The 13,080-nt window shown below is 30.5% G+C and overlaps 1 protein-coding gene across 1 annotated transcript in view; it reads left to right on the top strand.

Moving 5' to 3' along the window:
- LOC148278599 (uncharacterized) overlaps positions 1-11,979 on the top strand; it is a 33,387-nt gene extending 21,408 nt beyond the window's left edge. The window contains exons 11-18 of the mRNA XM_088231166.1: positions 1,794-2,024; positions 3,648-3,811; positions 7,600-7,740; positions 7,822-8,030; positions 8,424-8,631; positions 8,738-8,959; positions 10,990-11,090; positions 11,806-11,979. Of these exons, the coding sequence (XP_088087292.1) occupies positions 1,794-2,024; positions 3,648-3,811; positions 7,600-7,740; positions 7,822-8,030; positions 8,424-8,631; positions 8,738-8,959; positions 10,990-11,090; positions 11,806-11,979 (1,450 nt within the window). The remainder of the gene's footprint in view (positions 1-1,793; positions 2,025-3,647; positions 3,812-7,599; positions 7,741-7,821; positions 8,031-8,423; positions 8,632-8,737; positions 8,960-10,989; positions 11,091-11,805) is intronic.
- The last annotated feature ends 1,101 nt before the right edge of the window (positions 11,980-13,080 follow it).

Genomic DNA, 13,080 nt, shown 5'->3' with positions numbered 1-13,080 from the left:
TTTTTCCATCCTTATCTTTAACAACTGTCATGCCTCCGCTTTCACTGCTACTCCTGGAGTTTTTCACAGCTTTCCAGAAAACTTTAATGTTTTCATGGAAATTGTGTGTCATTTTCATTCCTTCTTCATCCTTCAATTTTTTCTTCCGTTCACATACACCCTGCTTAACCTTTTTCTTACTTTCACCATACACGCGTTTAGCCGATTCATATTCAATTGTATTCTTTTTTACAGCAAGCAAATTTATCCACGCATCCTTCTTTTCTTTAACGAGTTTACGAGTAACAGACTTAATACTGTATACATATAAAATAATAAACATAAAAATAGTTTGAAGGAATATAAATATATATATATATATATATATATATATAAATATATATATATATATATTTTAAAGTAAGAAAATAGAGTGAAATAATACAATTAAAATTAAAGAATAGTAATTTACTTGAATATATTTCAAAGATAAGAAAAAATAAATAAACACATATATAAATAGAGTGTGCTCATAAATGTAATCAAAACAAGATAAAAAATAAAATAAACAAAGTAAATCGAGAATTTCAATTCATATCTACAGAAAAAAATAAAATAATAAGAAAATTAAGTACATATTAAAATTAAGATCTGAAAAATGTAAATGAAATAAGAAAGAAATGAAAGAAAAGGTTAACCTAAGAAAATAACAAAAATGTATTCAATGAGAGATTAAAAAAATAAAAATGTTTTACATAAACAATAAATCAATGTGGTTACGTTCTGTCTACTAACCACTTACGCAATAAAAACATAATTTTATTTTTACAATGACATGTTTTCGTGTCAAGTGGCAACAAATTAAATATTTTTGGAACAATATAATCCAACGTACGTTGTCCATATTTATTTTTAAATTTTGGTACAACTAGGCCATCAACAGATGTAAATCTTGTTAGATAGATGTGTTCTAATTTATATCGAGCTGAACATAATAATAATAATAATAATAATAATTTTGCTCCATAAAATACCCCTTACTGGTAAATCATTTAATTTATTACACACAAATGGAGTAGGGTAATAAACACATCATTTTCAATTTTCAATTCAAGTATTAGACCTTCCGATTTAAAAGTTTATTTTACTCTCCGTTTTTACAGTTTAAGCTTACGGGGATAAAATTGCGAAAACAAAAGGCCCCATTTCACCAATTGAAAAATAATGCTTGAATATACTGGAAGAAATCATATAAAATATTGACCCTTTGCTAACATCTGGGTCTCTGATTGAAAGAATAATATGAAAGAGGAACTTTTCAAACTAAATACTAGTTTAGACATGTTTAAAAAAACATTTATTTAGTATTAGTATCAACACTTTAGCCAGCACGTTTAATTAAACATTTCCAAAGATTTAATTAAAATCTATACATTTTTCAATGTTTATTGATAAAAACCTTAATACTAGTTTAGACATGTTTAAAAAAAACATTTTCTTTCGCTTATCACAGAAAGGTTTATCCTTCAAATTACGTTATATTTTTTGATAGCGGAAGAAAAACTACTTAATACCAACATTATACTGATATAATCGTGCTAAAATTTCATAATTAATCAATGATTTAAAGCGTCAGTATTCAATTTGATTGAATATATACCTGTATATACCTGTACAGCAAATAAACCGCTAATCTGTCAGACATATTATGACACAAAAGATAATGGATACATATTTCATTTTAGACGTAAACAGGCGTCTCAGAAAAACTAATTAGTTGTCTGGCTGTCCTGAATACAAACAGTTTGATTAAGGATAGCTGTGAAGATGGTTTCATTTGGATTTTGGGATTTTGCAATATTACTTGTTTCTCTTTTGTGCATCGTTACCTATTATTTTTATAGGAAAAATGATTATTTCAAAAATTTAGGATTGAAATATGCTAAAGGATATCCCTTCGTGGGTAATATGTTGTGGGTTTACCTTCGAAAACAACATATCATAGATTTATTGCAAGATGTGTACGACGAATTCCCCGAAGAAAGGTAGGTGTTTATTCCGTTTTATTCAATAAATATGACTCGGCGGTCAACTTTACAATTTAAAAGGTTTTTATTTCTTCGGAAAAAAAACAGCGATTTTTACATAAAATTAATTTATTGTTTATTTTTTAAAAACATTATACATTCATAAGTTGATTACAAAGATACCATTCATAGTGACACAACCATAATTTTAAAATAATTGATACATAAATTGTAAAAAAAAGTGTGTGAACATTTTCCAAGATGGATGATATAAAATGTTTATTTATTGCTACTATTATGTACGTGCCCAGTTACTTATATGATAAAATATATTTTATCCAAACACAATAAATCATAATTAATGTAGAATTAGGTACGAATTGAGTACAGAAAAAAGAGGAAGTTCACTGATACGGAATTTTTTATCTTACATGCGCGCGGTAAAAATGAAAGCATAAAATTAATAAAAATGGTTTTAATATACTCGTAAATGAACAACTTTAAAACGTCACAAGCTCATGTAAAAAATAACCATTCAATTATAGCGTTGTTATATGTTGTGTTAGATTTCCGGTTTCTGGGTAGCCATTTTTTCAACGTTTAGTGTTCGGCTTTATAATGTCAGCACAATGCACCGAAGACAATTCGTGACGTCACGGGCGGAGTAATTTCAAACTTACAAAAGTTTAAAAAGTCGTAGCGATACGAAAAATATTTTGTAATAATTGTGTCAAAATGACCTCGCCTTATTTCTATTCTTACCTTTTGATTATATTTCCGGAGCTTTATTTCATGTCCTATATAACCCTTTCAATGATTTGTGCATTTACCAAGATGTTACATAATTGGTTGGCATCACTCATTACTTTAGTTTTTGAAGCATTCATTTTCAAGCCTATTTTCAAGTATACTGTATTAACTTCGTTTATCATGTTTTCAAGTTTCTTTCTCATCTTTAGCAAATATGACTATATCATTTGCGAATCTGAGATTGCTTATGAGATTACCGTTGATGTTAATACCCTTGTAGTTCCAGTCAAGAGTTTCGAAGACATCTTTCAGAGCTAGTGTAAATGATTAGAAAAAAAATCACAAATTATCAGTGACACAGAGAGACATAGAAAGGAGAAAATTGGGTATTTATTTGAGAGACGGAAAAACCAATACATGGATTAGAGTGAGTGCAAAGTCACCGATGTGGTCCAAAAGGCTGCTAACCAGAAATGGAGCTGGGTTAGTCATTTAGCCAGAACCACAGACTCTAGATGGATCAAAAAAGTCCTGGAATGGTGACTCAGAACGGGTAGAAGAAGTGTCGGTAGGCCTCAGACAAGGTGCTCTGATGACATAAGACTAGTTGCAGGAAGTGGTTGGATGCGGTTGGCTCAGGATAAGGAGATATGGAAACTAAAGGGGGAGGCTTATGTTAACCATTGGACAAGAGACGGCTGATGATGACGATGTTCTATAAATTGTCGATTGGCGCTTTTACAATGCGGAGTCGTTTTGTAATTTGGCTAGCCATTCTAGTCAAAATGACTATACGGCTGCGGCATTTACATTCAGGACATTAGGATTAAAACAATAGATACGAGTACTTATCAAAATGATATCGTTTGAACAAATCTTTTTCTATTTTAGATACGCGGGAATGCTTAATTTAGTCTCGCCTGCTCTGGTAATAAGGGACCCAGAATTACTTAGAAAAATAATGGTAAAAGACTTCGATCACTTTGTGGATCATATCCAGTTCGCTTCTGAGGAAGCTGATCCCCTGTCAGCAAAAATGGTATTTGCCATGCGAGGTATATTAAAAATTACAATTTTATGAGAAAAGTTAAATAATTTGACCAAGAATTCATTAGCAGATACGAAATTCTGGACATTTTTGTGCATCAGACATGAAATATGTACAATATGGACGAAATTTTCAAAACGCACTTGTCAAATTGATTGCACCAACTTTTGTATATAATCAGAGACATAATACTCCATTTATGTATAAAGAATGAAATGTTTTATCAGTTAAAGGTATTTTACGGAGTAAAATTATTTTCCAACTGATGTTTAGCTTGATTTACTAAAGTTAATTTGAACACAATTATTTAACATGATTTACATCTGTTGATGATCTATTTGTACCAAAATTTAAAAAATATTTACAGACAGTAAACGTTAGATTATATTGCTCTTAAAGTATTTCATATGCAGTCACTTGAAAACATATCTTAATAAAACATACAAAATATGCTTTTATTACAAAAGTAGTTAGAAGACATACTGTTTCTTTACTGATTCAATATATTTTATATTTCGTTAAATACATTTTCCCTTTTTTATTTATATATTTTAGATTATAATTTTAAAAAGCACATTTAATTCATTTATTTTTGTATATAAATTTTAAAAAAATATTTGTTTTGCTTTATTATTTATCTAGATTTGGTTGCATTAACGAGCGCCCAATATCTTTCTCTAAAAAGTTTTAAAATCGTAATATTTATTTATGTTTATTATTAAATCTCTTTTTCCTCTCTAATTATATATTTTTTATACCATTTTATCTCATTTTGTTGAGTTTTTTCTTCTTCTAAACACTATTTTTATTCAAGGCATTAAATTAATACAAATCAAATATATGTTCATTATTTTATATGTTTACAATACTTTGTTTAGTCTTTTATGTTAATTTAAATTAACAATAATGCCAGAGCACCCGATGACAAACTATTATTTCATATTTGATTTCAATTATTTATTAAATTTTTTTAATGGAATTCCATTGTAATGATGTAATAACTTACACCTAATACAATGAGTTTTGTGGACTCTGTTTTTTTCCACAGGGGTATTTTTCATAGTAAAGTGTAGATATTTAATCAATTTTTATTTTTAAAATAAATATAGTTTTATCAATATTTTGTTAAATAATAAAATTATTAACTAACCAACAATATGTTCGTATACAACTGATTTTCTTAAATTTAACGATTTAGGTAGGTAGAAAGAAATTGCCTTAAGGCAATATGCCCGCCCATGAATAATCATGTGTATGTAAACTGTATATGTATATAAAGTGTTTAAATAAAAATAAATAAATAATCTCATCTTATTTTAAAACATTATCGGTTAAATTTGATTGAGTATATTTTTCATTTTATAAATCCCTTAAACAAGCAGTGTCACTTACTTTTCGGCGATGATCTGTTATTTAGGATACAACTTAATTATATTAGTAATGCGAAATTGTCTGCCCGCCTCGTAGGGTACTGGTGAGCGCTTTTGCCTACCATGCGAGAGGTCTCGGGTTCGATTCATATAAATGAAGTGTCCTATGCAACATTAGGTGTGGAAAGCGAGTGGCGTTGATGTAAAAACAATTCAATTTAAGGTGAATTTAAAATGCCTTTAAGTCTTCCAAATTTTAAGACCAAATAATGAATATCATGTCATATAATATTACCAAATATTATATTCCGCGGTAACATTAAATTTGGTCTAAAAAAATAATATTTTACCGTAAAAAGAATTTAGAGATAAATTTATTTTGATAAAACTTTACATTATCTCTCATTAGTATTTTTTTGAAATTGAAGACAATTATCTAAAAAAATATTGTTTTTTATCAATCACTTCATTACACAAGTAACAGAGGATCATAGATAAAAATGGTCAAAAAACCTTTTATTTAATTTTTTTTAACAAAATAAATATTTGCGTTCTTGTGATTTACCAAAATATTTCATTTTGAGGGCTTTTTTCAACGAGTTGTAAATAACTCACTATTAGAAAATGGGAATCAAGTTGGGGTAGTGATAGTAATTCGAACCACGAACCTTTGAGCCGTGAGTCCGAGACACTAGCCACAGGATCACAACCCGATTGAAGTCCCATCTTTTTAACTTTGAACTTCTATTCAATTACGAGTATCTATTATTGCAGTATTAGCTAACGGGGTTTACATTTTTAACATATTTATTTGTTTATTTATTTACACCTTTACATTGTTTGTATGAAATATTTTTTAACATAAAAATGTTCCTTTACTGGGGTGTCCCGTGCCGAGGGAAACATTTATATTTTTTTTCATTTATTTATTTACAATTTTAAAAAAACCGTTAGGGTTACGTTAGAAATTTTATATTGTCTAGTCATTTTATGTCTCGTCTAGTCTAGTTAGTTCAGTCATCATTTGCTTTTTCAAATTGATTTTAAATTATCTCCAGTAAAAGTTTTCAAGTAGTAAGGTAAGTCGTTGTAGTGTTTCAGTCCATTATGTAGCATTTTTGACTGTCCCGTGTTTCTCTTTGCTTTTTCAATATGATAGTGTTGTTGTTGTCTGGTGTTATATTTGTGTATGTCAGCATTTTTGGCTAATATTATATCGTCGTCTTGTATGTTTCCCAGTGTTATTTTGTGCACAATTTTTAAGGTCTCAATTTTAGTCAAGTAGTTTATGTCAAACTGGTGTGTTTACATATAGAGATTACATAACTGATATAGTGCGAGGAAGTTAAATCATAACTTTTGCTAGAAGTAGACTCATGCCACCTACGAGGTGTTTATGATATTTTGATCCATGGAAAAATCAAACGTATTGGCTAGAACGGACGAAGGGTCGGGTGCTATCAAGAATCACATGTCATATTCAATACTATAGTCCTTAAAATATAGCTTGATAGAATGACAGTTGTCAGCAAAAGTAACGACATAAATTTGTAGTAACGTCTAAGGAATGATTTATATTGACACATGAAAAATCATTCGTATCTAGCATGTTAATTTTTTTTATACAATTTTTGACATATAAATCAACATAAAAATAAAAAAATAATAAAATCAGCTTTAAAACTAAAATAAATAAATTTAAAAAAAATATTAACGACGTTCTTACAAAATTTGCAAAAATGTTAAAGATGAGACAAATTGATGAATTTAAATCGATCGAATAAAAACATAATTCATTTGTTGTTGTTCATAAAAAACCGTATTTATTTTCTCATTTTTTAGTAAATAATTTTCTTAAACAAACTATGGTAGGCTTTTTTTTTCGTTTTTATTTAAATTTTCGAAAACAGAGTTTTATGTTTTCCTGAAAAATCTAATAAAATCGATTTGATCGGTACATGATCAGTGATTAGTAATTTTCCATGACTAGTTACATTAGTTTGGCAGCTGTCATTTTAATCAAGCTTTATTTTAAGGACTTTGGTTTACATATTTTTAATAGCTTAATTTGGTAGTCAGATGGCAGAAGGGACCATCTGTATTTTTTTCTGTGTTTTAGTTTTCAAAAGTTTTAATAAATATTTCGGTAAATACACATAAAAAAAATTTAATAAAAACAGCATTATTATTTATAATGGTAATTTGTTATTTAAAAAAAACACTAAAATATTTTAGTTTGTAGATTGAAGTCTTGAAATTTAGTCTTATTTTAGCTCTCCTGAACATTTTTGAAAATTACAGATGGTCCCTTCTGCCATCTGACTACCGATTTGTAGTTTTTCAGACCTGCATTTCTAATCTGATCTTTTGTTTGGGCTTTCTGATGTGTAGACTGATAACTTGTACACTTTTTTTAACTTTTTAGGAGAAACGTGGAAAGCAATGAGAAGTACATTATCTCCAGCATTTACCAGTTCCAAAATGCGTGCCATGTTGCCTTTTATGCAAGAATGTGTTGAAAACTTAGTAGCAGATTTCAACACCCAAATTGACAATTTAAACAACGGTACTGAATACAACTCTTAATAAATTATAACTACAATGTAATGCCTATTGTTTCATCTATCAACTTTACATTTTTTTATAGGTAAAGACTATCTGGAAATCGAAATAAAGGATCCGTATACAAGGTATACGAATGACGTGATCGCGTCCTGCGCGTTTGGAATCAAAACTAATTCATTAGCGGAAAAGGATAATACATTTTACTTGATGGCTAAAGACACCACAATTATAACGGCTTTGGATTTTGTAAAAGTTTTAATGTTTCTTGTGTTTCCTGCTGTTTTGATGAAAGTAATTTAACCTTTTTTAATTTTCTTGATTATTTCAAACCTAAAACTTATTACACCAGATATCTCTAAAGAAATTTAAAAAATATTTAAATTTTATGAGCTGATATTTTTTTTTAACTCATTCAACTAGGTATAATAAATTGAGAAAAAATATATTTTTTAATTCCAACTACGCATTCAGTATAATTTTTAATTACGTACGTATGAAATAATTACGAATAATTTTAAAATTAGTTTTAAATTTTTTGTCCTGAAAACGGGTTGATTATTTTAAAACCGCTGGACATAAAAATTATGCAGTGGTATAAACTTAAAACTCGCTACATAAAAACATCCGTTTTTTTATTTTCATGAACACAGTTTGCATATTTTATGGCATTATGTCAATTTTCAGCTTTTCAAGATTCAACTAGGCCGATCCCATGTGACTGACTTCTTTAGAAACCTTTTTAATAGCAACATGAAAGAAAGGATAGATCACAATATTATAAGACAAGACATGATACATATTCTGATGTTGGCTAAGCAAGGTAAACTAGAAGATGATTCCAACTCCAATGACTTGGAGAAGTCCGATTTAGGTAGAATGAAAAAGAAACCAGGTAATTTGGGATGATGAATTATGTAACAAATGATATAAAAAAAACAGTGTGGGTTTTGTTTTCCTAGAAAATGTCTCGGTACAGAATATTTTACCCTTTTTTTCAGAATGGGATGATGATGACATAATGGCTCAAGCACTTGTTTTCTTATTTGCTGGATTCGATTCTTCTGCTAATCTTATAAGTTTTATGAGTTATGAATTGGCAGTAAATCCCGAAGTACAACGGAGACTACAAGAAGAAATCGATGAATCATTAAAATCTAATAATGGTGTTGTTGATTATCACGAAATACACAATTTGAAGTACCTGGATATGGTTGTTTCTGGTGAGTTACTCATTTTAAACGTTTACGATTTACTCAAGTAGTAAACTAAATCGTCCTTTTTTAAATCTGCGCGGCAGCGCGTAAACTTTCAACCACTCTCAATATTTTTTTACAACCACTATGCACCAAAATATTTCGCAGAGAACTTAATTTACTGTTCTAATCATGGTAAATCGTTTCGAAATCGTTTAAAATAGTCTCCGTAGAGAAAATTTTGGATTTTCATTCTTCATACGAGTACTACATCCTTACGTTACTTTAAACCTGGCAGTCTGGCACCTTTGCCAGACTTTGGAATGTGCTACCTCTTTTTTGTTCCTCTTTATGAAACATCTCTGTATCTTTGGAACCCCTAATTTTCCTTCTTTTTTTTTTCCTTTTTATCTGGGATCCTCTATTAATTATTTTGTGGTTGTGATGTCACACTAGTACTGATGTGATGTGATGGAAACGTTACCGGTGACCCAAAATAGACTTATTGCAAAATTCGGATACATTTACGCGCTGTTAAGATATGCAAAAGATAATTTTTAACCTATATTAAAATAATATATAAAAAAAAAAACAGGCATTATTAAATTAAAAATCATAAATTCTCAGTAAATTCTTTAAATTCCGGTAATGTTCCCGAGTAACTTACGCTTTGAATTCCCAGCAAACTCCCAAATACGTACACTCAGCTTAAAGCTAAACTTCCAAGGAAAAGAAACTGCGCAGACGCATGTCTCTTGCCACGAAGCTTAAAGCCCATATTATAAATTTTTTTGTCAAATGGATAAACCAACCACAGGTTTATGGAAGCCCTTACAGATTGTCATTTATGAGTATATATATACATACTTACACTTCATCTAAATAATCTTAAAATCTATTTAAATTTACAAAAGGTATAATTATGCCATAATCTAGGCGGACATGGCAAGTGTTCCATCGCGAATCAGGAGTGACAAAACCACTCGATTCTTAAATGCTTGCCTTTGCTGTAGGAACTCATCGACAATACCGTTGAGTGAGATTTTGTTCAATGTTCTGAAGATTCTTGGCAGAAGGGAAAATAATCCAATTTTGTTTTTACAATTTCCCACAGCAAAGACAGTATTGGTACGCAAATTAGGGTGAGGTACATTAAGGTTAATCTGAGCAAGAATATCATGGGCATCTATACAGTTACATATTAATTTGTGCAATTTATTGACAGTGATGAGAGACGCACGCATGTAAGATTTTAAAATTATTTGGCTAAAACATGGCTTATTTTGTGTTTATTTTTATAAAATATGGAAATGCAGTTATTAAACAGTATGCCTCCATGTTTTCTTTTCAAATGTCTGAACATTCCGTCTGTCGCTTGTAGAAACACGATGTTACACCACCGCGGGCAAAGGAATTATTTCCCAAAGTCTTTTAAGAGTTAAATGCTTTTTGCATTCATTTTCATTTTCATTCATGTATAAATAACGAAAGCTTAGGTTTTAACATAAATTGTGTTCGTTTTTGTTTTCTCCTTTATTATCTCGATTGAACGCTAACAGAAGTTGGTGTCGAAAATTCCAACTGTCGTCTACTTGACACACCATTTTGAAGGTTCGTAATCAAAAATTTTATGATACTTAATAACACAATATCTTGTAGGGCTGAAAATTTTCTTTCGAATAGCGTACAACCTTTACTATTTTGTTTTACTTATGGTGTTCATTTTTAATTAGTATATAAACGGACACAACTTATGTTAACACTCAATATGTAAACTGTTTTGTTAATATATCTATATGTACAAGCTCTGTCTGAGCACTCAAAACAGTTGATATTAAAAACTCGTATATTTATATACCTAAAAAAAAATCTTAAAAATGTACAAACTTTTCACAAGTCTGTGTTTGGTTAGCTTAAAGATATTGCTTTTAGCAATAAGTCCGAAAAATTGATAACGAGTTTATTATTTTACATAAATTTTAAATAAACGAAACAAGATATTACAAATTTAATTGTATTAGTCGAATTCTATACTAATTTTTATTTTTATTTTTTAGAAACGTTACGACTTTGGCCTGGAATCAGTAATCTAGATAGGATTTGTGTAAAACCGTACGAGTTTCCTCCCCAGAATGACAATGGGGGGAAAACCTATAAGGTAAAAATTGAAATAGAAAATGATGAAAAATACTTAGCAAACAACAGAATGAAGACGTATAAGTCATTATTTTTTCATTGAATCAGTAATGATAATATATTTACACTCACTAATTTTATTTTCGAGTGAAGATGTAACTAGATTTCGTCTGTCAGACTTGGAAACAGAACATCAATATAATTTATTTATTCAGTTTTATTTTTTATAGCAAATAACCTCATGTAGCAATTACAACTTACAGACTATCAAATAGGTAAAATAAATTTGAAATTAACCTACACGGTACAGCTACTGAATATAGAAACAGCGTTTTGGCAGGGTGATAGCTGCAAATTTTTCGTTTGCTCAGTAGTTCTATTCATTAGTTGACTACTGTCTTCTTGAAAATCTGCAATGACATAAAAATAAAATACAGAAGTACTAACCTTTCGTATTTTAGATATATCCTAATCTAATTAGCAAGCGCCCGCAATCAATGCATGCGGTGACTAATTTTACTATTTAGGAAGGTACTAGAAGTTGGTGGGGCGGCGGGCCACAGCCCACAGAATTTTTTTAAAGAGTAAAAGCGCGGGGTGCCCATAGTCCATTATACGAAAGGTTTGTGCATGAGAATCACCTCAGGTCATGATTGTTCAAACTGAAAAAGACATCAAAGGACAATAAAACAGAGGAATGCGTCATTAAATGTTTTTTGAGCGTTATTTTATTGCAGGTACAAGTTGGAGATCAAATATTTATCCCAACAAATCAAATCCATCGAGATCCTCAGTACCACGAAAATCCAAATAAATTTGATCCAGAAAGATTCTCAGATGTTAATAAACCGCTGATGAAGCCGTTTACGTATTTTCCCTTTGGTGCTGGACCCAGGCAATGTCTTGGTTAGTATAAATAAACTATTTAAAATTGTTTTTGTTTCAACAGAGAGGGAAAAAGCTTTCGAGAAGGGAATATGGAAGTCTAGGCATTTACAGGGCTTATGACCTGTCATTGGCTGGTTTAAGTGGCCACTTGTGGATGTTCAAACATGGGCAGAATGGTGAATGTTACACAATGTGTAAAGTGGCCACTTAAACCAGCCAATGACAGGTCATAAGCCCTGTAAATGCTTAGACTTCCATATTCCCTTCTCGAAAGCTTTTTCCCTCTCTGTTGAAATAAATTTAAATATGAACAACTCCCTAGGGAGGAAATCCAGCCAGTCTGCAAGCATTTGGACATAATCAAACATTGTATTTAAAATTGTATTACTCATTTTTGCTATTCGTACTTTACCCTGTTTTCCTTTTCAATAATCAAGACCTCAGTCAACTATCAGAAATAACATACATATTGGTGTAAATATAAGTGATGAATCGATAAAATGATAAATCGAAAGTGATGGTTTTTGAAAGGGATGAAAATATAACTAAATGTGAGATCAGCGTGAACGGAGATATTCTGAATCAGGTAGAAGAATTTGTGTACCTGGGAAGTATGTTTACTAGGGACGGAAAGGCCGATAAAGATATTGAAAGGAGGGTGAGTGCCGGGAACAGGGTGAACGGTGCACTAAAATCTACTTTGGCAAACAAATGTTTATCGCAGGAGGCCAAACTAGCAGTTCACAACGGAGTTCTAGTTCCAACTCTAATGTATGGGAGCGAAGTATGGAATTGGAAAAATAATAATGAAAGTAGGTTGAATGCTGTCGAAATGCGATCCCTCAGGCGAATGTGTGGTAAAACGATGTATGATAGGTGCACAAATGTCGAGATCCGTGAAGTGTGTAAGGCTGAGACACGCATTATTGACAGAATCAAGAAAGGGGTGCTGCGTTAGTTTGGACATGTAGAGCGAATGGACTGCGAAATAACGGCTAAGAGGATCTACGATGCAAATGTTGATGGATGCAGAAAACGAGGAAGACCGAGAAAGACATGGCACGATCAAGTCCATCAAATACTTGAAGATGGACATGTCAAAAGTAGGAATAATCGGCGTGCGA

The sequence above is a fragment of the Micrasema longulum genome, unplaced genomic scaffold (genome assembly GCF_059751315.1).
Source record: "Micrasema longulum isolate JH-2025_06_02 unplaced genomic scaffold, ASM5975131v1 h1tg000857l, whole genome shotgun sequence".
NCBI classification, from domain to species: domain Eukaryota; kingdom Metazoa; phylum Arthropoda; class Insecta; order Trichoptera; family Brachycentridae; genus Micrasema; species Micrasema longulum.
Note: the sequence above shows the minus strand (reverse complement) of the source record. Positions and strands in the feature narration are given on the sequence as shown.